The sequence below is a fragment of the Aythya ferina genome (genome assembly GCF_964211825.1).
Source record: "Aythya ferina genome assembly, chromosome: 2".
Classification (NCBI taxonomy): domain Eukaryota; kingdom Metazoa; phylum Chordata; class Aves; order Anseriformes; family Anatidae; genus Aythya; species Aythya ferina.
The window spans coordinates 20761390-20786453 of NC_140297.1; the positions used below are offsets into that span (position 1 = coordinate 20761390).

Genomic DNA, 25064 nt, shown 5'->3' on the forward strand with positions numbered 1-25064 from the left:
TGTGAACTCTGTGATGAAAAACAAAAACAAAAACAATTTAGACATGACATGCTTTCTCTGTCCTGAATGCCCCAGGCCTGGGTCAGACGGGAAATGTTGTTTTTGAGAATCTGACAAAATGTATTTTGTTTGTCTGTTCTACAAAGGTGAAGAATCAATAACAATAAAAAAGAAAAAGGTGAGATCAGGCTCCTTCATGTCATCATGCCAACAGGAAGGTCAGCATACCAAAAATCTTGAGAAAATTAAGCAAACAGATTTCATCTTGTGGAGTACAAGGCAAAAAATATCATACATGGAGCTGAAGTGAAAGGCACTAACAACGATGCAATGATCCCTCTTTAATTTGAGTCCCAGTTGTACTGTGGATATAGAAAATTAATGGGGGGTGGCTTGCTTTTTTTGTTTGTTTGATTGTTTTTTGTTGTTTTCAGATGTGCACTTGTTTTCTTCCCCCCACCTCTTTTTTTTTTTTTTTCTTTCTTTTTTTTTTTTTTTTTTTTTCATATGTTAAAAAGCAGGTATATAACAGGGTTCTGATCCTGCTGAAAAGGCATAAGCATAAACACATTCCAATAGGATACAGGCACCTAAACTTCCATGAAAACTCTGCTGTGCATAGTATAAGCTACTGAAGATGTTTTGAGTGATTTCTTTATCATATAAAGATAGTGTCTTAAATGCAAAAACATACACCATGCAAGTGACAATTCTATGAAAGATTGTTATCTCGGGATTCCAACTAACTTTTCTAAACCAATCTTTTAAAAAATGTTAATTGGATTGTATTTTGAACTGCAACTGTGCATTTTAAACTCCATGAGAAAAGCCTCCTCTGAATCACCCATCTTCATACACATTAATTTTCTGAATACTAAACAGGCCTTTTCCTATGCAGAAGCTTTAAGTATGTAAAAATCATTAGTGCAAATGGTGCAACTGCTTTTCCAACAGAGGTTCTTGCTGAAATAATGCTATAAAACAAATAGTTGCTATACTGTAACAAACACAAGTTACTTTCTGATCTGGTTCTCTGCCAAGGTATTTTCATGCAGTACTGGATGTAATACACTATTAACATTCAGACTTGCAGTGTCATAGATTAAAACCAAAGTAAATTTCAGCAATTTTAGCATTTTGGGAGCTTTAAGCTCCTTCATATGACACCTTTCCAACTCCCTACTCAAACAACTTTCTTAAGCACAATGACAACTCTGTGGATTTTTTCTAGTAATATTCTTATAACAACTATTTTCAGATTATCATAAAATACATGGTGTTAAAAGTAAGCAGCAGTATTTCTACATTTTAGAAAATATGTTGATACCGTCCTTATGAATTTAATGGGGAGTCATCTTCTTCCTTAAAGAAGTAATCCTGCTACTTTTATTTGATGAATATGTTCATGTAAGTGACTGTGAATTGTCTAAATTTTTCTAGCCCCCAGATGGGACAGAAAATCCCAGGAATGGAGTTTAACTAGACCCTACCTTATGAAATAATATGTCTGAGCAGAATTTGGAAACAAACTTCAAGAAAGATCAATGTCCTTTTTTTCATTCAAGAGTTATAGGGGAATGATGATCTCCCATCTCTCATTAGGGCATCCTTACCCATTTCACAGAATTTCTAGGTTGGAAGAGACCTCAAGATCATCGAGTCCAACCTCTGACCTAACACTGGCAGTCCCCACTAAACCATATCCCTAAGCTCTACATCTAAACGTCTTTTGAAGACTTCCAGGGATGGTGACTCCACCACTTCCCATTTTCCCAAAGGACATTTATTCATGTCCTTTGGAGAATGATAGCATACCTAGCTATGGGAACAAAGTGGCACTTTAAAAAAGTATGAGGGAATCACAAGCATTCATGTTTCTAAAAGAGCTTGTGAGGGTACACCACCCTTAGAATTTTATTTAAGTTCAGTTTGAAGTAGATCCCAAGTTGTATCCATTCTCACAGAATCACGCAGAATCATAGAATCATCTAGGTTGGAAGAGACCTCCAAGATCACCTAGTTCAACCTCTAATCTAACATTAACAAGTCCTCCACTAAACCATATCACTAAGCTCTACATCTAAATGTCTTTTAAAGATGTACAGGGATGGTGACTCCACCACTTCCCTGGGCAGCCCATTCCAATGCCTAACAACCTTTTCGGCAAAGAAGTTTTTCCTAATATCCAATTTAAACCTCCCCTGGCACAACTTTAGCCCATTACCCCTTGTCCTGTCACCAGGCATGTGGGAGAATAGACCAATCCCCACCTCACTACAGCCTCCTTTAAGGTACCCATAGAGCGATAAGGTTGCCCCCGAGCCTCCTTTTCTCCAGGCTGAACAATCCAAGCTTCTGCTGCTGCTCCTCATAAGACTTTTTCTCCAGACCCCTCACCAGCTTCATTGCCCTCCTCTGGACTCTCTCGAGCACTTCCATGTCCTTCTTGTAGCGAGGGGCCCAAAACTGAACACAGTACTCCATTTGAACACAGAACATTTTCTATGTCTTGCTTTACACCACAGACACCAAATGGAAAAACTACATTTTTTTTTTTTTTTCAGATGAAATTAGGTAAAAAGATAACAGAATTACAGAATCACAGAATTGTAGGGGTTGGAAGGGACTTCAAGAGATCATTGGGTCCAACCCCCCTGCCCAAGCAGGCTCCCTAGAGAAACAGATGCACTCTAGAACTGTACTTTCCATGCTCTAGCCAGAACATGGGCATCTAGATCATGGCAGGAGTTTCAATTCAGCCTAAATAACCTCCCCCAAATCCATACAGTATTGATATGTGGTCTTATCAATGCTTTTGTTACTCAACCAATCTGCTTTTATTGTCACACTGTTTCCTACCAGGGACAGAGACCACAATCTTCCTTAATTGAAACCACAATCCACTCAGTTTTCTACTTTTCTTGGTTATTGATTGATTAAAGGAAAACTGTCTATGTCCACGAAGAGATGCATTTAATAGGATGAATACCCTGTGATGGAGTCACAGGTTTTGTTTTACTTTGCTGGCCCTAACATTTGAACTGAAAAAGGAGTAGTGACAGTGGTTCATCTGTAGTCTCAACTCATTTTTATGGGAAGAGTCTTTACAATAAAATAGGGAGGCCACAGGTTTCACTTAATATAATCTGACATAATTTATATGAAACTATTATGTACAAAACCAGATACTCAATAACTGAGCAATGAGTTAAACAGAAGTTCTTACTCAAAACTGAGTAATGAAACATAAATTCAGACTTTTATTGGATTTATCTGCAGTATTTTACTAGCACTAATGCTAGACTAACTGTATGAACAGAACACTAATAAAGTTATAAAAAGGAAAACAATGTATTCATAACTGATTTTATGGATAAAGACACCATGATAAAATCAGTAAAACCATTACATACTTGAGCAAGAACATCTTACATGTCCTTTTAGCATCCCTTTAGAAACTTCCCTCTTGAATTTACCTGTGGTACAGTTGTTGAACTCTATGTCATCTATTGCTGCTCCTCCTCCTAGGTCTCTGGTACGAATGCCTTCAAAGATAACTTCAAAATTTCTCAGCTTCCCCAAGTGTAACTCAACTTTGTTCCATTCATCACCATAATTTCCTGATTCACTCCATATTTTCATGGTTCCAACATCAGTCTGAAGTTTGAATAAAATATATACAGTAAAACACATAAGCAAGGATTATCAAATACCAGTTTTTGTATAAAAATATAGAGAAGTCTGTAACATGCTGTCGTGGTTTAACCCGACTGGCAGCTAAACACCACGCAGCCGTTCGCTCACCCTCCCCCCTCCCTCTCTGGGACGGGGGAGAGAAATGGAAAGTGAAGCCCGTGAGTTGAGATAAAGACAGTTTAATAAGACAGGAAAAAAAAAATAACAAAATAATAATAACAATAATAATAATGATGATACAATGGTGATAATACGAAAGTAATAATAGTATGTACAAACAAGTGATGCACAATGCAATTGCTCACCACCCGCTGACCGATGCCCAGCCTAACCCCGAGCAGTCCGGCCCCCTCCCCCCGGCTAGCCACCCCTATATATTGTTTAGCATGACGTCAGATGGTATGGAATACCCCTTTGGCTAGTTTGGGTCACCTGTCCTGGGTCTGTCCCCTCCCAGCTCTTACTGCACCCCCCAGCCTGCCCGTTGGCAGGACAGAGCAAAGGCTGAGATGTCCTTGGCTTAGTATAAGCACTGCTCTGCAACAATTAAAGCATCGGGGTGTTATCAGCACTCTTCTCATTCTAAGCCAAAACACAGCATTCCACCAGCTACTAGGAAGAAAATTAATTCTGTGCTAACTGAAACCAGGACATCTATCCACCCCTTATTCCATACCATTTATGTCATGCTCAGGTTACACTCTTTTCCATACATTCTAATTAGTCACCTATAGTAATCATGGTAGTGATAACATACAGTATAATATACTATTTAACATGGTGCAATTCAGTTCATGGGCTATTCTCACCCAGTATTAAATCTCCTTGAGGTACACACCGGACCTCTCCGTTCTTTTGCATCACCCACCAAGTATATCCAGGTCCCTGAGCGAAAACAATTCCACGAATAGGTTTGCCTTTTCCTGAGGCAGGAGTAGCCCAGACTGTTTTACCCAGCATATTTTTTACATGCACTACAGGAACTTTATCCCCATCTACAGTACGTAACAGGTTTGATTGGGCAGGTCCAGCTCGGTTGGCAGATCCCCTAGTATTGACTAACCAGGTGGCCTTTGCCAAATGCGTATCCCAGTTTTTGAACGTCCCAGCGCCCATTGCTTTCAAGGTAGTCTTTAACAGGCCATTGTATCGTTCAACTTTCCCGGAGGCTGGTGCATGATAGGGGATGTGATACACCCATTCAATACCATGTTCTTTGGCCCAAGTGTCTATAAGGTTGTTTCGGAAGTGAGTCCCATTGTCTGATTCTATTCTTTCTGGGGTGCCATGTCGCCATAGGACTTGCTTTTCAAGGCCCAGGATGGTGTTCCGGGCGGTAGCATGAGGCACAGGATATGTTTCCAGCCATCCGGTGGTTGCTTCCACCATTGTAAGTACGTGGCGCTTGCCATTGCGAGTTTGAGGGAGTGTGATGTAATCAATCTGCCAGGCCTCTCCATATTTATATTTCAGCCATCGTCCTCCATACCAAAGAGGCTTTGACCGTTTGGCTTGCTTGATTGCAGCACATGTTTCACAGTCATGAATAACCTGTGCTATAGCGTCCATGGTCAAGTCCACCCCTCGATCACGAGCCCATCTGTATGTTGCATCTCTACCTTGATGGCCTGAGGTGTCATGGGCCCATCGGGCTATAAATAATTCACCTTTATGCTGCCAATCCAGGTCCACCTGAGCTACTTCAATCTTAGCAGCCTGATCCACCTGCTGGTTGTTTTGATGTTCTTCAGTAGCCCGATTCTTGGGCACATGAGCATCTACGTGGCGTACTTTCACAGCCAGGTTCTCTACCCGAGCAGCAATATCTTGCCACAATGCAGCAGCCCAGATAGGTTTGCCCCTACGCTGCCAGTTGTTTTGCTTCCATTGCTGTAACCATCCCCACAGGGCATTTGCTACCATCCATGAATCGGTGTAGAGATAGAGAACTGGCCATTTTTCTCGTTCAGCAATGTCTAAAGCCAGCTGAATGGCTTTCACTTCTGCAAACTGACTCGATTCACCTTCTCCCTCAGCAGCTTCTGCAACTCGTCGCGTAGGACTCCATACAGCAGCCTTCCATCTCCGATGCTTCCCCACAATACGACAGGACCCATCAGTGAACAGGGCATATTTCTTTTCATTCTCTGGCAACTGGTTGTACAGTGGGGCTTCTTCAGCACGACCCACCTCCTCCTCTGATGATATCCCAAAGTATTTGCCTTCTGGCCAGTCCATGATCACTTCCAATATTCCTGGGCGACTGGGGTTTCCTATTCGAGCCCGCTGAGTAATCAGTGCAACCCACTTGCTCCATGTAGCATCAGTTGCATGATGCGTAGAGGGGACCCTTCCCTTGAACATCCAGCCTAGTACCGGTAATCGGGGTGCTAGGAGGAGCTGCGCTTCAGTACCGACCACCTCCGAAGCAGATCGAACTCCTTCATATGCTGCCAATATCTCCTTTTCAGTTGGAGTATAGCGGGCCTCAGATCCTCTGTATCCCCGACTCCAAAACCCCAGAGGCCGACCTCGAGTTTCCCCAGGTTCTTTCTGCCAGAGGCTCCAGGTGGGGCCGTTCTCCCCGGCTGCAGTGTAGAGCACATTCTTTACATCTGGTCCTGTTCGAACTGGCCCAAGGGCTACTGCATGGACTATTTCCTGCTTGATTTGTTCAAAGGCTTGTCGTTGTTCAGGGCCCCATTCAAACTCATTCTTCTTACGAGTTACTTGGTAGAGTGGGTTTACAATCAGACTGTAATTTGGGATGTGCATTCTCCAAAACCCCACAACACCTAGGAAAGTCTGTGTTTCTTTTTTGTTAGTTGGTGGAGACATAGCTGTTATTTTGTTGATCACATCCATTGGGATTTGACGACGTCCATCTTGCCATTTTATTCCTAAAAACTGGATCTCCCGTGCAGGTCCTTTGACTTTATTTTGTTTTATGGCAAAACCGGCTTTCAGAAGGATTTGGACTATTTTCTTCCCTTTCTCGAAAACTTCCTCTGCTGTGTCACCCCACACAATAATGTCATCGATGTACTGCAGGTGTTCAGGAGCTTCCCCCTGCTCTAGTGCAGACTGGATCAGCCCATGGCAAATGGTAGGGCTGTGTTTCCACCCCTGGGGCAGCCTATTCCAAGTATATTGGACTCCCCTCCAAGTGAAGGCAAATTGTGGCCTGCACTCTGCTGCTAGAGGGATGGAGAAAAATGCATTAGCGATATCAATTGTGGCGTACCACTTGGCTGCCTTCGATTCAAGTTCATACTGAAGTTCCAGCATGTCCGGCACTGCAGCACTCAGTGGTGGCGTGACTTCGTTCAGGCCGCGATAGTCCACTGTTAGTCTCCACTCGCCATTAGACTTTCGCACTGGCCATATGGGACTATTGAAAGGTGAATGAGTCTTGCTGATCACTCCTTGGCTCTCCAATTGACGAATTAGCTTATGGATGGGAATCAGGGAGTCTCGGTTGGTGCGATATTGCCGCCGGTGCACAGTTGTGGTAGCAATTGGCACTTGCTGTTCTTCGACCCTCAGCAACCCCACAACAGAGGGGTCCTCTGAGAGACCAGGCAAGGTAGATAATTGTTTAATGCCCTCTGTCTCTAAGGCAGCAATACCAAAAGCCCACCGGAACCCTTTTGGGTCCTTGCAGTATCCTCTTCTAAGATAGTCTATGCCAAGGATACATGGAGCATCCGGACCAGTCACAATGCGGTGCTTTTCCCACTCATTCCCAGTCAGACTCACTTCAGCCTCCAATACAGTCAACTGCTGAGATCCCCCTGTCACTCCACAAATATAGATGGGCTCTGGTCCTTTATAGCTCGATGGCATTATAGTACATTGTGCACCGGTGTCTACTAAAGCCTTATACTTCTGTGCGCGTGATGTGCCAGGCCATCGAATCCACACAGTCCAATAAACTCGATTGTCCCTTTCCTCCCCCTGGCTGGAGGCAGGGCCCCCCTAATCCTGGTCAGAATCTTCCTCGTTTCTGTGTTTGAAGGACTGTCTGCTGGAAGTTGGAGCAGCAAACTTTTCGGAGAATCCCTTTTTCCTGATTGTTTTCTTTTGCAACTCACGTACCCGTGCCTCTAGGGTCGCGGTAGATTTTCCATCCCACTTTCTCATGTCCTCTCCATGGTCTCGTAAGTAAAACCACAGGGTGGCACGGGGTGAGTACCCACCATATCGTCTTCCTTGTGTGGGTGAACGCCTACCCCTGACAGCTGAGACACTGCTTTGTACAGGTGCGAAGGAGAATAATCTCTCTTCAAGTTGGTGAACCTTTTCAGAAAGTTTCTCCCAAGTGTTCTCCTTTGGTCGGTGGGCACTGGTTGGTTCAGGTGGGGAGGACAATAGATTCTCTTCAAGTTGGTGAACCTTTTCAGAAAGTTTCTCCACAGCTGAGACGCAGGCCTGTAAGGAAGAGGAGAGACTTTCTTCGTACTGCCGGAGTTGTTTAGCCGCTTCACCCACTGTGGGTTCCTCATCCTCTTTCCAGGCCATTATTGCCAATGAGCTGGCATATGATGATGGTGCACTCCGTACAAACTTCCGCCACATGGGTCGTGTACACTTGACTTCATCTGGATCTGTGGATGTTTGTTTGAGGTCTGGATCCTCATAAATCACTTCCCGTACGGCTAATTCCCTCAGGTACTGGATTCCCTTCTCCATAGTGGTCCACTTGCCTGGTAGACATAAAATATCTTCCTTGAAGGGATACCTTTCCCTCACAGCTGAGAGGAGACGCCTCCAGAGGCTGGTGGGTCGTGCTCCATCTGCAATTGCTTTGTCAATGCCGGCGTCTCGAGCAAGGGATCCCAGCCGCTTGGCTTCCCTGCCGTCTAATTCCACACAATTGGCTCCAGAGTCCCAGCACCGGAGCAGCCAGGTGACAAGCTGCTCACCTATACAGCGACCAAAATCTTTTCGCACATCTCGTAGCTCGCGCTCGTTTAGGCTTCGGGTAGTTACTGTTGCTCTTTCGGCATCCTCATCTTCCTCCTCCTGAATCCTTGACGGCCCAGCGTCGTCATCATCTTCGTCATCTCTATACTTAGTTTTGGCAGAAGCCTTACCTGGATTGGCAGAAGACTCTCTGCGTTCTAAACGACTTGAATTTCTATACCATATTTTCACCTTCTCTACAGGGGCAGCTTGCACTGCTACTGCTCGTTTCTCTGACTTTGTTACAGGGTCTGCCACAGGGGTTGGAATGCCCTCTGCAGGGTCAACTTGCACTGCTACAGCTCGTTTCTCTGACACGGCCACAGGAGCTGGAGCGGCTACAGGAGCTGGAGTTGGAGCTGGAGCAGTTGCAGGAGCTGGGACTGGAGCAGCAGTAGGAGCTGGAGCTGGAGCGGCTTCAGGAGCTGGAGCTGGAGCGGCTTCAGGAGCTGGGACTGGAGCAGTTGCAGGAACTGGGACTGGAGTAGCGGCCGGAGCTGGAACTGGAGCGACTGCAGGAACTGGGACTGGAGCAGCTGCAGGAGCTGGAGCTGGAGCAGCTTCAGGAGCTGGGACTGGAGCAGTTGCAGGAGCTGGAGCTGGAGCGGCTGCAGGAGCTGGGACTGGAGCGGCTGCAGGAGCTGGGACTGGAGCGGCTGCAGGAGCTGGGACTGGAGCGGCTGCAGGAGCTGGGACTGGAGCGGCTGCAGGAGCTGGGACTGGAGCAGTTGCAGGAGCTGGAGCTGGAGCGGCTGCAGGAGCTGGGACTGGAGCGGCTGCAGGAGCTGGGACTGGAGCGGCTGCAGGAGCTGGGACTGGAGCGGCTGCAGAATCCACCGTAGGGGTCACAGTGGCCGTTGGATCTGTCACAGGGTTTGGAGTGGCCGCAGGGTCTGTCACTAAGTTGACAGCAGTATCAATGGCAGCTCGATAGGCATGAGCCAGGCCCCAGCACGTTACAATGATTTGTGTTACTTTGGAACTGCCAGAATCATTACACCTTTTTTTCAAGCATTCTGCCAGTTTTTGAGGATTTTGCCATTGTTCAGGGGTGAATTTCCAACACACTGGGGGTGCCAACTGCTCTAGATGCCTGCCCATATCCACCCATACTCCCTGCCACCCACAACTATACTGCCTCCGGGCAGATCTCCGGATGAGCTTCATAAGTAGTTGTTTAACTTTAAGCAGAATCTGAAGTGCATTCATGAGGCAGAACAACATGACTATGGTATTCTGAGTATTCCAGAAATATTCAATATCTTGGAGAGCTATTGTGACAAGCTCAGGGGATAAGAGGGTGGTGAAGGAGGAAGGCAGAGTGACCCAGGAGGATACAGGGGTGGTGAAGGAGAAAGGGAGAGTAAGCAAGTAAGGAAAAATATCCTCCCCTTTCCCCTCCACAGATTGACTCTCTAATGGAGAAAAACAATAGGTATAATTGCTAATAGTTCCCAAGATGCTGTTTCCAAAGTACAGAGTCCACGATGTTACTGAGTATAAATACCAAGTTAGAGTCATGACCAGATATCTTATCGTCTCATAAGCCATTGCTATAACACTTAGTACCATAATGGTCTGAAACCAGGGCCCGGAGAGGAGAAACAACACTACAGAGAGCAAATACGGAAAATAATGTACTATAATACTCAATTTGGAAAACAGGCGCAGCAGAGTTGTGATTAAAGCAATCAGCATCATGACAAGTGACTATTAAGCAGGTCTAATCCTTACACCAATTTTAGTTTAACACACTCTGATCAGATCTGCCGTTATCTCAACCTTTCGAGCCCCACGTTGGGCGCCAAAAAGACTGTCGTGGTTTAACCCGACTGGCAGCTAAACACCACGCAGCCGTTCGCTCACCCTCCCCCCTCCCTCTCTGGGACGGGGGAGAGAAATGGAAAGTGAAGCCCGTGAGTTGAGATAAAGACAGTTTAATAAGACAGGAAAAAAAAAATAACAAAATAATAATAACAATAATAATAATGATGATACAATGGTGATAATACGAAAGTAATAATAGTATGTACAAACAAGTGATGCACAATGCAATTGCTCACCACCCGCTGACCGATGCCCAGCCTAACCCCGAGCAGTCCGGCCCCCTCCCCCCGGCTAGCCACCCCTATATATTGTTTAGCATGACGTCAGATGGTATGGAATACCCCTTTGGCTAGTTTGGGTCACCTGTCCTGGGTCTGTCCCCTCCCAGCTCTTACTGCACCCCCCAGCCTGCCCGTTGGCAGGACAGAGCAAAGGCTGAGATGTCCTTGGCTTAGTATAAGCACTGCTCTGCAACAATTAAAGCATCGGGGTGTTATCAGCACTCTTCTCATTCTAAGCCAAAACACAGCATTCCACCAGCTACTAGGAAGAAAATTAATTCTGTGCTAACTGAAACCAGGACACATGCCCCTTCATTTTCATCAAGAAATGGTAAACATATATTTTGCTGGGATATTAGGAAAAATAGCAAAATGAGATGATTACCATAGAAATCACAAACATCAATAATAGATCAAGTCTTGATACAGAAATTACTGTGTGTATGATTGAACTCCAAAACATTTGGTAGAGTGCTATTTAAATTTATATAATACTGAGATGCTTTGTGTTTAGAATACATGACTAAATGCAAGGTTGCTTTTCCATTTTAAAATTAGGGCATCTGATAAGAAGAATCTTTAATAATTGTGACAAAGGTAGGACAAGGGGAAACAACTAACAAATGTCAAATATTCATGTTTAGTATAGTTTATCTGAAGTTAAATAAGAACATTCTGACTTTCAAATATGTTAATATATTAAAAAGAATCTTTAAATATTCAATCATATCACCTAACTAGCAAGTCAGCAGCAAAAATCATGCATCATTTTTTAATAGCGGTATTAGAATGCAGATATACCAGCTTCAATTGCTGTGAATAGATGATCCATATAGATGATGACACTGACAATAAATATTTGCAAAAGTTTTTTATATGTCCCAATTTAAATTTTTTATGACTGTATGTCTAATCATCCAAATCGTAAAACAGACATTTTTTGCTTTTTTTTTTTTAACCAAAACCCATTAGTACTCCATCTAGGGTTAATAAAAACATTGTGCAATGCATCAAACAAGTAAATGTAATGCATAACAAAGGCTCTAAGAAAGCAGTACATGAAGAAACAAGATCTAAGGAAAATAGTTACAACAGTAAAAAATAGCCAGGGAAGTAAAAGACTTGCATTTCTTTCTATATAGTGAACCTGTTAGATCAGATTTATGTTAATAAGATTGTCTGATGCATATTTATGATGAGAAGATGAAGCTGGGTGCTTTTGATATTGTATGCTGAATAAGAAAGCGCAGACAAGCATGCACAAAAATATTATATTAGCTGTTTCAGAACCAGGGAATTCACAGAATTATTGAAAGGAGGTCCTCAAACCTACCATAGCATAGTTACTGAGGTACGGCTTGATGATGGCATTTTGGTGTTTTGGAAAATCTTCATTAAGAAATATATTTAATTGCATATACTCATTTATTCATTAAATTGTTAAATAGAAAAGAAAACACCAGGAATGATCTCCATAACTGTGTGACTGTGTGAAACTTTTACTCCATAAATATTCAGCTGAACAAATCTATTGGTGTATATCTAATGGTACTGCACCAGCAGCAATAACATCTCTTTGTAAGTCATGATGATTGATCACACAAACAAGTACAGAGGCAATCTTAGGCATTGCTTCTTCAGTGATGTCTCATTGGTTTAAAGCTCAAAGTGAAAATAACATAATAGGACATTGTTGGTGCTTTGCACCACTAATTCCACATATGACAACTGGTTATGGTATCCGCAAGGTATTTCTCGCAGTGAAAGTCCTGACTTTTATGTGCCATCATATCAGACATCCATTTATTCTATAGGGTGCCAGATGCCTATATTATCAGTTGGCTGTTAATCAACTTAGGGGGATTGAAACCAGAATGAATACTAGACCCTTTCTAAAAATTCCACTTCAACTGCTATTTGGAAATGTGTAGAGGAATCTACATTAACAAACTGCTCAACAATAGTAAATACTGTAATTTATGCTGATTTTAGCAGAGGTAAAACAGTTTTTCAAATCTGACAAATTTACTCATATTATTTTTGTTCATCAAATATGCAGTCAACAATATAATTTAATTATTCTGGTAACCCTGAAGTCTCCATTCCTTTGATTTTAACCTTTTTGAATAACTTCCAAAAGAGTATTAAATATTACTGGGGTAATTTGTTTAGTTTGAAAATATCTATTCACAACAAGAATAAAACGCATGGTTATGATGAGTTATATTCGGCTTTAAGGTTTCCAACATAGACTACAAATCTTAGAAGAGAAGAACTTTTAAACATTTTATTAATTTGTTGTTCTGGAAACTCTTTTGTCTGCCCTTGGAAAATGGAAAAAAAAAAAAAAAACTCAGACATTATATATAAGAAACTATTCATTAATTTTACAAAAGCAGTTCAGTGCTGTGTATTAGTAGTGAATTTAGGAGATTTAATAAGAGAATTCCTTTCAATTTATGCATTTTAATGAGATAGAAACATTCAAAACTTTTATGTATCACAACATTAATCTCCAAATCTATAAAAAAAATTAAGTTCAGATATATAGAAGTCAGTGGAACTTCTTTAAACGTACAGAGATAAATATTTATGTAAATTCTGAAAATGTTAAATGTAGCATAGTTAACCATAATATAAGCCTCAGTTGTGTGGCATAACCATGAAATATAAAGTCTTTATGTACTTACAGAACTAGAGTTTTCTTCTTATTAATATTTTTTATCCCTTCCCCCCTCCATATCTCCTAGAGAGACACTGAAATATACAGAAAACTTTTTGCTAGAATGAAGATTTTTCAAAATTTTCAAATAGAAATTTTACAAAAAATAAAAACAAACAAACAAACAAGCAAAGGTGTCCGTGTCTTTGCATTTCACAAACTCTCAAATATGGGCATGCTAGCAAATAGAAAGCCATTTCTTTCTCTGAGTTCAACAGTAACAGTTCCTATACAACAGCAGCATTTCAAAAAGCATGAAAGGCTGATTTTTCACTCGCTCAGCCATAGCTTTACAGAGCAAAATGACAAAAAAACACATCCCCTATATAACTGAATGAAGGCTGTTCTAATCTAGAGTGCAAAGTCCCTTCAAAAATACAAGCACACTGTCTGTATGAAACAACTAAGAAGAGGTAGGAAACGGAGTGACAGGCAGGCTGTCGGCTCTCCTCCTCAGGTCCAGGCAGTGGAGATGGCTTGGCTAAGGGATGTAAGCTATACATTTTTTTTGTTTATATACTTGGCATGCAGGAATCATAGTTTGTACTCTTTGTAGATTCCATGTTATGAATTATTATTTTGTTTTCTTTATTCATTTAATCTGTCTGGTGCTTTGGCATTTCTTTCATATCTTTGGAATGTGTTTGCTTCAAAAACATAAATGCAGCCTGGGGGTGGGAGGAAATCAGTCTGTGCTTTGGCCTTCCCTCTGCATCCAGAAATCCTGTGACCTTTTTTTTTTTTCCTTTTTTTTTTTTTTTTTTTTTTTTCATTTCAATCTACACATATTTATGTAAAAGAGATATATGACAATCAGAGAAATGTATCTCAGCATAGAGCATGCTTGAGGCCATGCTTGAGGCCAAAGAGTCACATTTCTTTCTGTTTTGATGAGGCTGTTATACTGACATGTCTGGATTGCTCTTCTTCCTGGCCTGATGGCAACAGGTCCAGTCTAACTCTATGCTCCACTAGAATGATAAAAGATAATTAAGATTGGTGGCTTTGGCTGATAATATCAACACTGTCCATGTGTGGGGGTTGATCACACTGGCTATTGGTCAGGGCAAAAATCCTATTTTCCTACTAAGGTAAGTAAACTTGCAGGATTCTAGTTGCATGTAGTCCTTTACAAAATAAATATACATATACATATATATATATTTTTTAAAAAAGTTACGATCTGTCTTGCTGCCACTCATCCACATCTGGTTTCAACCCTCTTCTGCATTGTAAACATCATACCCTAAGCAACACATTCCCTTCTTAGCTACAATTGCTTGAACTTACGCTAGTCTCTTTTCCTCATGCCAATACATTTGTATCAAAGCCATATGTGTATCTTTCTTACATGTCATGACATTCACCTTGGCCTTCCTTCCAGTTCAGTTTTGTTCACCTCACACTCTAACTTCCACTACTCCCTTTCATATCTACAACGAGGTCATCATCCACTTTCCCACATGCATTGTTGCCAGCACTTCCACTCCAGCTAAGCACAATGTTAAGATACTTGTATCACTTGTACTATTACCATCCCTCCATTCTCAGCCTAAGGAGATGTTTCAAAGAAACAAAAAAAAACCAGCATCCGGAAAAGAGCGTATATGAAAGGAAAACCCATCTTCTCAAATAGAAGGCTAAACTAAATTTGGAACCATGAGACCTGATTATGACTTTTGTCTATTACGGACTCAAGTCTTTGAAGGAGAACAGAGGGTTTCAGATCTCACTGATGCAGAGCACACAAGCAAAATATATATACTTGCCCCTGAAAACTTGGTAAGTCTACTTTTTAGCAAAATATCACATTTGACAGCAAAGCCTTAACAATATCATATCACTTCTAATACATGACAACCACCATTCTTTTTTTCTATTCCTACTGAACTGTCTCATTGATATTTTTCTTCCTCAAACACACACTGAGACTACTAAAACCATATGTGAAGAGGATGTTTTGGTTTCATGCTCTGAAAAATTGTTATTAATTGTATGTCACTGCCCTCTATGGGTCGAACACAGTGGAAGGCCAAGCTGAGGTGATAAACCAACCTTAGGGAAAGTTTAATGTTTAAAAGACATATTTCTATTGACTTGTAGCATTTTTATTGACTTGTAGTCCTGGTCTTCCACTGTCCCATCAAGCTCATCAATAAAGGTTGTCAAAGACTGCGAGAATTGCAGTCCAAGAAAACCATGAACTGCTTAGATCTGTACAATTATATGTCTTGCCACATTGGAAAATTCCTATTCATATGCAGGGGAATTTTTTTTACCTACCCTCTGATACTCTGAGGGGAATATTTCTTAACAGTTTCATTACATGGCAATTCAGAATCTTCTCCATGCTTGCCTTCATCTGAAGACAATGATCTAAGTGCTTACAACCACACTTCTGAGAACATCATGGGGATGTAGTATATCTTACTGGTCTCAATGTCCTCATGAACTCACTTGAGGACACTAAAAATGAATGAAATGGGAGAATTTCTTCCTCTCATAGAATTCCTTTTACTTTGTGGCTGGGTTTAACATTTTCCCTATGCAGCAGAGGCCCCTATTATTCTTAAGGCTACATTTCTAATGCAGTCAGAACAGTATTAGAAACTGAATCCAGAGCATGCAATAGGAGCATGTACATGTAATTCTCCCTCACAAGATATTGGAAAGTTCTTATGCATCCACTCTCCACCAGAGAAATACAGTAAGAATTCCAGAATGAATATAAAGGTTCTGACATGAGACAATCTTCTTTGTTAATTCTACAGTGAAATAGCAACAAAATCCAGGTTTTGCTCTCAGTCTGTACCTTTCCTATTCATGTTGTGAGCTGAGAGGAATTCAGAACCTTTCCCTGGCTCATTTACATCGATATTTGTTTCAGTAGAGCCACAGGAAATGAAGCCGAGCTTACCAAACAGATGGAGGCAATAAAAACATTTGCTAAATATTCCTGGACTCCTCAAATCAAATATACTAGAGGGTTTTTTAATCAGAGAGAGAATATTTTTAAATAAATAATCAAAAAATATTAACTGTTTATTATTAATACTATATAAAGACTTTTCAGATTCACAGTATCAAAAGGCTTCCTGAAATCTTTCTGTGGAACCATTTTGACTTTTGAAAGAAGTCTAACTCTTTTAAAATTATTTTTAAACATTTAGGAAAAACCTTTTCTCCTCTGCTTTCACATTCATTTGAAAACTGCATCTTCCTGACAAATTGTTGCCATACAGATTTTTTTTTTTTTTAAGCAGAATATATGCTATACAAAGCACGAAAACATATTATAGAAACAACATGATGCAAGTTTAACTGTCACTGTTCATTTCTCTACTTTTTCATGCATGCTAATCCTTCTGTTTCACACGAGTATCAAGAAGGAAGTTTATTTTTCAGGCTGTCTTCTTGGTTCTGAATCAAAAGTATTTTAATGATGCGCAAATTAAGTTTACTAATAAATATGTTTTTAATGAAGTTTTATTTTCTTTGCAGTAATATCATCATTAGAGATTTTGATGGCTGACCATGTAGTTTAAAGTGGGACATTGCACAAATACTGCTTCTCTGCTTCTCCCTTTTACTCAGCAAGGAGTGGAGCAGTCCTGCACTTTTACATGTACATCCAATAAACAAGACATAGCAGGAAGAAAAAACACAATTTTTCCTCATTTGCCCGTATTTTAAAGACATTTTCTGTGAAGCAGTAGCTCTCTAAATCAAAAATCAGTGAATATCTTTTCTGACATTTTTAATACTATCTATCTGCTTATTTAGTTCTCACTGCTTGAGAGTTAGCCTTTCAGAAGGTGCTGAGCACCTTCTATATGGATTTTGGCAGTCATTACCTCAACACTGCAGTGCACAGAATACTTGTATATTTTTAAAGATATTGGTTCCTAGGACTAAGTTTTTCTTATTTTTCTAAGTTTTTATTTTTATTTTTAATTTTATTCTTATTCCTATTTTTTTTCTTTTCTTTTTTTTTTTTTTTTTTTGTTTTTGTTTTTTTTTCCCTCCAAAAGAACTACGAGAAAGCGTTACCATTTGATTTGTATATGCTTCCCTGGCTTGTGTGGACTTTTTTTTTTTTTTTTCCTAATTCAGTGGCAGAAGAATTCTGATAGAACTATCTAATGTTTTGAAATTTCAGTGTTGGAGATGATGGACAATCACAGAATCACAGAATTGTAGGGGTTGGAAGGGACCTCAAGACATCATTGGGTCCAAGCCCCCTGCCAAAGCAGGTTCCCTACAGCAGGTTGCCCAGGTAGGTGTCCAGACGGGCCTTGAATAAGAATAACTCAAAAGAAAAGTCTATATATTTAGAACACTCCAACTGGTGTCAGGATCGGATAATCCTGGGAGGGATTTCTTCTGGTTTCTTAGACTGTATGAGAACAATCTGAGAAACCCAAGCTGAAAAAAGAATTAAAAATGTCTTAATACAGGAAAAAAAAAAAATCAAGATGAGGAAATAAAAGGAGATTTTTCAGGAAGCTGGAGACATGAAAAAAGGTAAGAGCAGATAATAAAGTCATGGAGATGTGAGTTATGAATGAGCACATGTCTTCTGGCATGCTGTCAATCACCATGCTGATAACAATAACAATAACAAACAGTTCAGTGGCACTTTATAACAGTACTAGTTACAACAGGTCTTCTCAGTTTTGACAGTCTACTTTCTTTTAGAGAAAGACATGTACTCTGTATAGTAAGTGTAAGTGTATGCAAAGGCCAATAAAGCATTTACACATGTTGTGAATCACGTACAAAAATCCACTACAACAATTGCTACATACTATTCTTTTAGCTACTGCTTTGAAAATTTGTCCCTCTCTTTAAATAAGCTTGCAGAGACTTTTGGTTAATATAACTGTTAAATTTCAAAAATTACTGTGAATTATCTGAAGATAGAAGTTCTGCATCAAACATATAATAACATATAATTCCAAAAGTATTAAGTCCATGTAGAAGAGCTCTGAGAGAGACAAATAGGAACAATTTCAATGTAGGGAGAGCTTTTAAGGTCGAACTTTACACTTTCCATCCCTATGCTGAGGAATTCTGAAATCTTCAGAGAAACAGAGTTAACTAATAAAATAAATAAATAAAGGGAGAGGGGAGAATGAGATAACAGAATTTAACAGTCCACAGTTTAGTGTCTCAAAGGACAGGAAAATGTACGTGATGAGTAATGAAACAGCAAATTTTACTTTAGGAATATATCAGTGGAGAGTGATGAGCTTACTCAAGTCAAAATTACTTCAATGGAGATTTATGATTCTCAGCACTGAAAATAATTAATTAAAAATAAGTTTCTCTTTAATTTTTCAGAGTTATATTTTGACAGAAACCAGAAATGCTATTTAGTATGCCTCTGCCTTCTATAAAAACAATTGAAGAAGAAACTTCAAACTGATCAAATGGTATCTTTAAGAAATTATTTGATCCAGGCAAAATGTATACTGCATAAATACATCAGCATGCAAGAAAAATTGGCTTCACTTTAAAGGATAACTTACAGAATCATATAATTGCATTTCCACAGTGCATTATAGAAAAGATGAAAACAGCAAGATGAAACACTGATATTTCAGCCTCTGAGCCTTTTATTAGATAGTTTGCATATATTAGTCTCAGCAGGTTTACGTAATAATAGTTAATGACAAAGCCCATTCATCCATCCCTTTCATTTTCTCCTTTGTGCAAAGCAGTAAGATGATTTTCATTCTCTGAAATATCTTGTCCATAATTTTAATTTTTAAAATTAACATTACTATTATAAAAGAATATTCATTATAATGAGAAATTTTGATAAAGCTTATACCACTGATGACATTCCTTTTTTTTTTTTTTTTTTTTCTTTTTTTTCCAAATGCACCAGTTGAGGAATTCAGCAGGAATCTCATAGTGAATTCCTTCAGATTCCTTCACTCCTTCACAGTATCAGAAGACTCACCCTGTTTAGAGTGCCAGCAATTGTGATATTTCTAGGAGCTAAATGGTAAGACTCTGCTCTTTCTTAATTGCTGTAAATGCAGAGTTGAGAAAAGCCAGTTTCAAAAACACTTTGATAAAAAGTGACTGGTAATTCATTTGGAGACATAATTTTGTTTCAAGCAGGTAGTCATTTCAAGGAATGACAAGTTGCAAAGATGAATTTATTGCTAAAAAACTCTTATTTTGGAGAAGGAATCTATATTGGGAATACAAGAATAATTTACTGATTGTCTTTGAGATATTCTATCAGTATCATCTTCTTAAAAACTTGATTTATCCTGTCACAACTATTAAAACTGTTAGATTTCATTGTAGTCAGCTTTCATTTATAACCAAGCAAACACATTTGTTTCTTGTTTGCATCTTTCTAGATTCCCCTGATACGCTTGCCATCATATATATACATCTACATGTTTAGGTTGTCCAAATACATCTTTATTCCCTATGTTATCCTTATCAATCAGAACAGTGCAGTAAAATGGCTCCTCTTTTTTAAAAGAGCATTCATTATGCACCTTGTACTACTACCTCCTGCCTTAGTTTCCCTGCCCTCCTTTATCCTCATGTACAAAATTTTCTTCTTTATTCCCGTGTATAATCCACCTTTCTGTGATTGTTTTTTTTTAGGTAGATTAAGGGATACAACTGTGATCCCTTCCCTTCCCTTCCCTTCCCTTCCCTTCCCTTCCCTTCCCTTCCCTTCCCTTCCCTTCCCTTCCCTTCCCTTCCCTTCCCTTCCCTTCCCTTCCCTTCCCTTCCCTTCCCTTCCCTTCCCTTCCCTTCCCTTCCCTTCCCTTCGTTTTACTGCAAAGACTAACAAAAGCATCAAAGACGTTTTATAAGACAATTAATATAATGAGCAACTTAGTTTCACTTAGTCTGAAACTTTCCCACACCTTTGTTTTAGCCATGCTTTACAGGTTTCCGCAGTTTATTCCCATCTTAGTGTTGAGGCAACTATAATTCTGTGGAAAAGCAAACTCATGGGAAATAACATTATAAAAAATAGAAAAACTTTGGGCAACTATGACAACAACCTGTAGTGCCAATGTAAAGACAATATGCTAGGCATCATGCAGTGTTAAATTTCTTGGACTATGATAGAAAAGTCAAACCTTTATTTATACCAACTTCCTAAAAAAAATGCAGAACATGTTCAGTATCAGATGTCACAAAAGTTTATGAATCAAAATAATAAAAAGACATTTGCAGATGTGAGATAACTTGAAATCTGTCATGTTTTTCCACCTATAGAGCATATGTTAAAGTCACTACATTGGAATACGTGAGAGGCAAAACCACATTCCAGTTTGTTTTTGTTTATCAGCTTTAACTCATTTTCACCAGATCTCAAGTGTAAAAAGCAAGTATCTTCAAAATAGTCTTGACAGCTCTTAAAAAGACTTATTTTCCTCTAAGAACCATATTTTATCTCTTAAAGAAGTATACATTGGTGTCTTCTTTTATCAGTTGAGATACTGAATGAGAGATAGGCTGCAAATTTGTTTTCCAAGTACAAGCTACTTGCCCTTAATAGCTTTAGAACTTGAAGTGACATCCAGGCTGCATCCTAACCTCAGAGCACCTGGGGGGAGATGGTAAGCACAGACCTCCTTCCCACTCATCCCCAACCACAAAGGCCACTCTGAGCAGCCATGGTGAAACTGAGACATGGGCAAAACTCACATCTCAGGATCACAGAGCACACCGGCTTCTGCCAAGATATGCACAGGGTGTTTTTAAAATGATGATGAACCAGCAGAAAGAAATTTTGTTTAGGTGTGTGCCCATGTATATGCATACACCATCTGAAATCAGTCAGGTGGTGCTGAGTTGTTTGGCACGTTCATTGCCTTTACTGAATGTAGAGTAAAGCTTTCAGACAGGGCAGAAAGTCTTGATGAGCTGCATCAAAAAAAGCGATTTTGTCAGTCTTCCCGGTGGCCACTGTAACAGTAAGAAAATACAGAACTCTCCTAAAAATGAAAGAGATTAATCTGGTCTAGATACTCTGACACTGAATCAGTGTTCATACAAACTAAATGGAAAGATTGACAAATTCCTTGACTCAGGTAATTACCTGCCAGTTTGGATAATTATTCAGTGTTTAACTGAACTACAATTTCAAACTTTTCAGGCAGTGGTACCAAAATCTTATTCATCAACACACCTCATCTTAGAGCAACTGATCACTATACATGGTTCACTCCTGGGCAAAGATCTGCTTGGAAGTTGAGCACCTTAGTACAGCCAACCACAGGCCTCTAAGTACTGTCTGAGTGACACAGTGGGCAGACAGAAACTTTGCTGTTGGGTATGACTTTTTTCTCTGAAGTTTTGACGAGTGGTGAAGGGACCTTATTTTTCCCTTGAATTGCTAGACAGCTTTTATGGTAACATCACAATTACTCCTGCAGGAATCACTTGATTGTATTTGTAGAGTAATAACTTAAACCAGTATATCTCCAAAGTTTACATACATACTGGAACAAAATCTTTTGCCCAAAGAGGAAAATCTTTGACCTTTCCAATTTTGTGATAAGTATACATGGTAAGCGTATGAAAACTCTTTCCTGCTGTACCAGGGAATCAGACTTGATGTCTCAGAAGCTGTTCTTAAGCCATATGTTCCTCTGTCTAATATTTATCCCCCTTCTGGCAGTCCTCAGAAGTGGGTTTTCTGACTGTCATCACACTCTGTAGTGGCTGTAATTGTACAGATTAACTAAGTCTGACTGACTCCTTCACAAACTGATGATCACCAGACCACATAAACCTCTTTGTCTGTACTGAAATTCATTCCTGTTAACATTCCTGTGAATGTTAACATGACAGGAAGATCAGAAGCATTTTTCCATTCACAGTGTTACAAAATCAGTTGTACTAGGGGAATCATGGTATAATTCAGTACAAAGTCTACACTGCTCTTCAAAATATGAAGATTTGCTCATGAAGAATTCTAGTACTCTCCTTACTTTTGGCTTCAAAAATAAAAGTCCCAAAGCAAAGCTAATTCAGCTAAACACCAATATTTGGAATCTTTCAGGGATTTTGTTTGCTTTAATCAATTTTTCAATTTAGCAATTCACCTCAAATAAAACTTTGATTCATTATATATATTAAAAAAAAAAAAAAAAAAAAAAAGAATGTAAGAAATGGAAAAGCATATCTTTACAGGGACTTCTGCTGAGAATCTACAGATTTGAAAAAAGATGGAAAACAGGTACATATATCTGCTATAAACTAAGGAAATTTGTTGAGAAAAAAGAGTTAGGGCAGTAGAATAAGATTGTAAGACTAACAACAATAATTCTTAAGACTAACAATGGTAACTTAATTCTTGTATAATTACTTTCAAATGTTCAAGTTTTTACTAAATATTTCACTTGTAATTTTTTCAAAGCGATAAGTCTGCAGGACAAGGATTGACATGAATATTCACTACTAATTATCAAAGAGGATCTTATTATGCTTTTTCAGAAGTATGAGAATGATTACTGTCAGTTAGATGTCACCCCTACTTTGATGTAGTGGGATGTTCACTGGGATGTAACTGTACTTTTCTCTTTGTGACATTTACAGACTATTCTTATTCCTATTGGAATGTTCTTATCAATTTGCTTGAAGCTTTTGGGCTTGTAGAAATATAGAACAGATTTCTAGTGTATTAGATGAACTGGACAGGCTCAGGAGAATCAAAACACTAAGGCTGAAAATAATGGCAAGCTCTTTAAACAGTCAAGACTTGATTAAATATTGTTAAGCCACACTGAATTGATCCTGAGCAGAGACATCTTTAAGAGGAATGCTCAAGCCCCACCTCTGCAATATTTGATGGATACAATTATTTATTTCATAGAGAATGACAAAACAAAAACCAAACAAACCAACAAAAACTGAGATCTGATTTAAATTTTTAAACTGTGGTTATAAAATGTATTCTTTACAAATTGAGGGCTCTCATAACTGACATTTCTCATTATATTAAAGCACTTCAGTGACATTCCATCTCTTACCCTAATACTCTCCCCAGTGACCATTACTTTACATGTTCAAAAGCATAAAGTTAGAAGTATATAAGTATACATAAAATTAGGGATGTAGAAGATAAAGGTTTGTAAGATTTACGAGATCTTGGTGTTTAAATTGCCACCATAAATATGAACTATCTATGAAAGTATTCAATATACTTAGTGAAGTATCTAAAACTTGAATATTTATCCAATAGCATTCCAGAATGTACACAAATTCACCTATAGAATGCTATATATTACTGTGTATTAAGATATACTATATACAGTTACATGCCTACAGGAAGCTATATGGAAAACAATAGTCACGGTCGTTTGACCTCTTGTAGATGCTTACAGAGATAAATCACACACAAGTCTCCCTTAAACAGTGAGTAAAATTCCACCAAGAGCAGTGAGAGGCCTGGGTGCCTGACATAGTGTCTGCACGGCAGGCATTTATGACTTCCAGTCACAGGAATCCCATCCATATTGTGACAGATTATAATTTAACAGCAGGTCTTGCAATCTTAATGTATTTCTTTAAAAATTAATCTAATTGCTGGAGAAAGTGCAGAAATCTCAAAGATTTCTTTCCTGTTGTAACATAGAAATAATTGGTTGGATGACACAGATGCAAAGTGATAGATCTGAAAACAAGCATCAGCCAGACTTCAAATGTATAAAAGAGAATTTATAATAACTTTCAACCTGTCAAACAAATATAAATAGAACTAAGAAAAAGCAGGAAATTCAGTGGCATTTCTTCCCTCCTTACAGGACCACAAAAGGGTTTGGCAGAGCTTCTCCCATTAATTTTTTAGTCTTCAATGAAAAAACAAGGGATCCATACTGGGTTTCCTCAGATATTTCTTCCAAATGCAGCAGTTGTTGCACAATCCACTTCTGTTTTACAGATTTAGTAACTGTGATAACCCTAGTTTCCCATTTCCACTTTTTCAGTTTTTCCCTATATGTTACAGACAGTGCAGAAGCAGAAGCACTGTCTGAATTTTCTAAATGGGTTAATTCCCTACAGCAAATAAATGTAGAACTAATTATCACAGAAATATAAATCTCCTTGTGTGAACTAAAGAAACATTGTGACACTACAAAAAAAAAAAAAAATATATATATATATATATATATAAACACTGAGTGACAAAGCAACAGGAATAAGAGAATTTGTGGATCAGTATATTTGTGGGAGAATGCCTTTCCCACTCCTACAGCAGAAATTCACTCTGCATGGAAGAGGATATCTTATAATGAAGTAAGGAGTTTCTATATCAGTAGCATACAAGATGTACCACCAAAGACTTTTAGCCATCAGATTGGCATATTTAAACAGGTGAACTAGATGGTATGTTTTAAGTTACTTTAACATGCTTTGAGATGGCAGCGTGCCTTCTTTTGTCTCCCTATGTGGCTTCCTGCACTTTTCTTTCTCATATGACCACACCTTCTTTGGATATCATTTGTAAGGCCTTTCAGGATCTTCATCTACTCACACCACAATTCTTCTTTTCAAGCTGAAAAGATTGACTCTGAGAT

At 39.3% G+C, this 25064-nt stretch overlaps 1 protein-coding gene across 2 annotated transcripts in view; it reads right to left on the bottom strand.

Moving 5' to 3' along the window:
• Positions 1–25064, bottom strand: part of MALRD1 (MAM and LDL receptor class A domain containing 1) — a 264634-nt gene that overhangs the window by 94697 nt on the left and 144873 nt on the right. For both annotated transcript variants that reach the window (XM_084510831.1, XM_084510832.1), the window contains one exon: positions 3477–3657. In XM_084510831.1, the coding sequence (XP_084366957.1) occupies positions 3477–3657 (181 nt within the window). The remainder of the gene's footprint in view (positions 1–3476; positions 3658–25064) is intronic.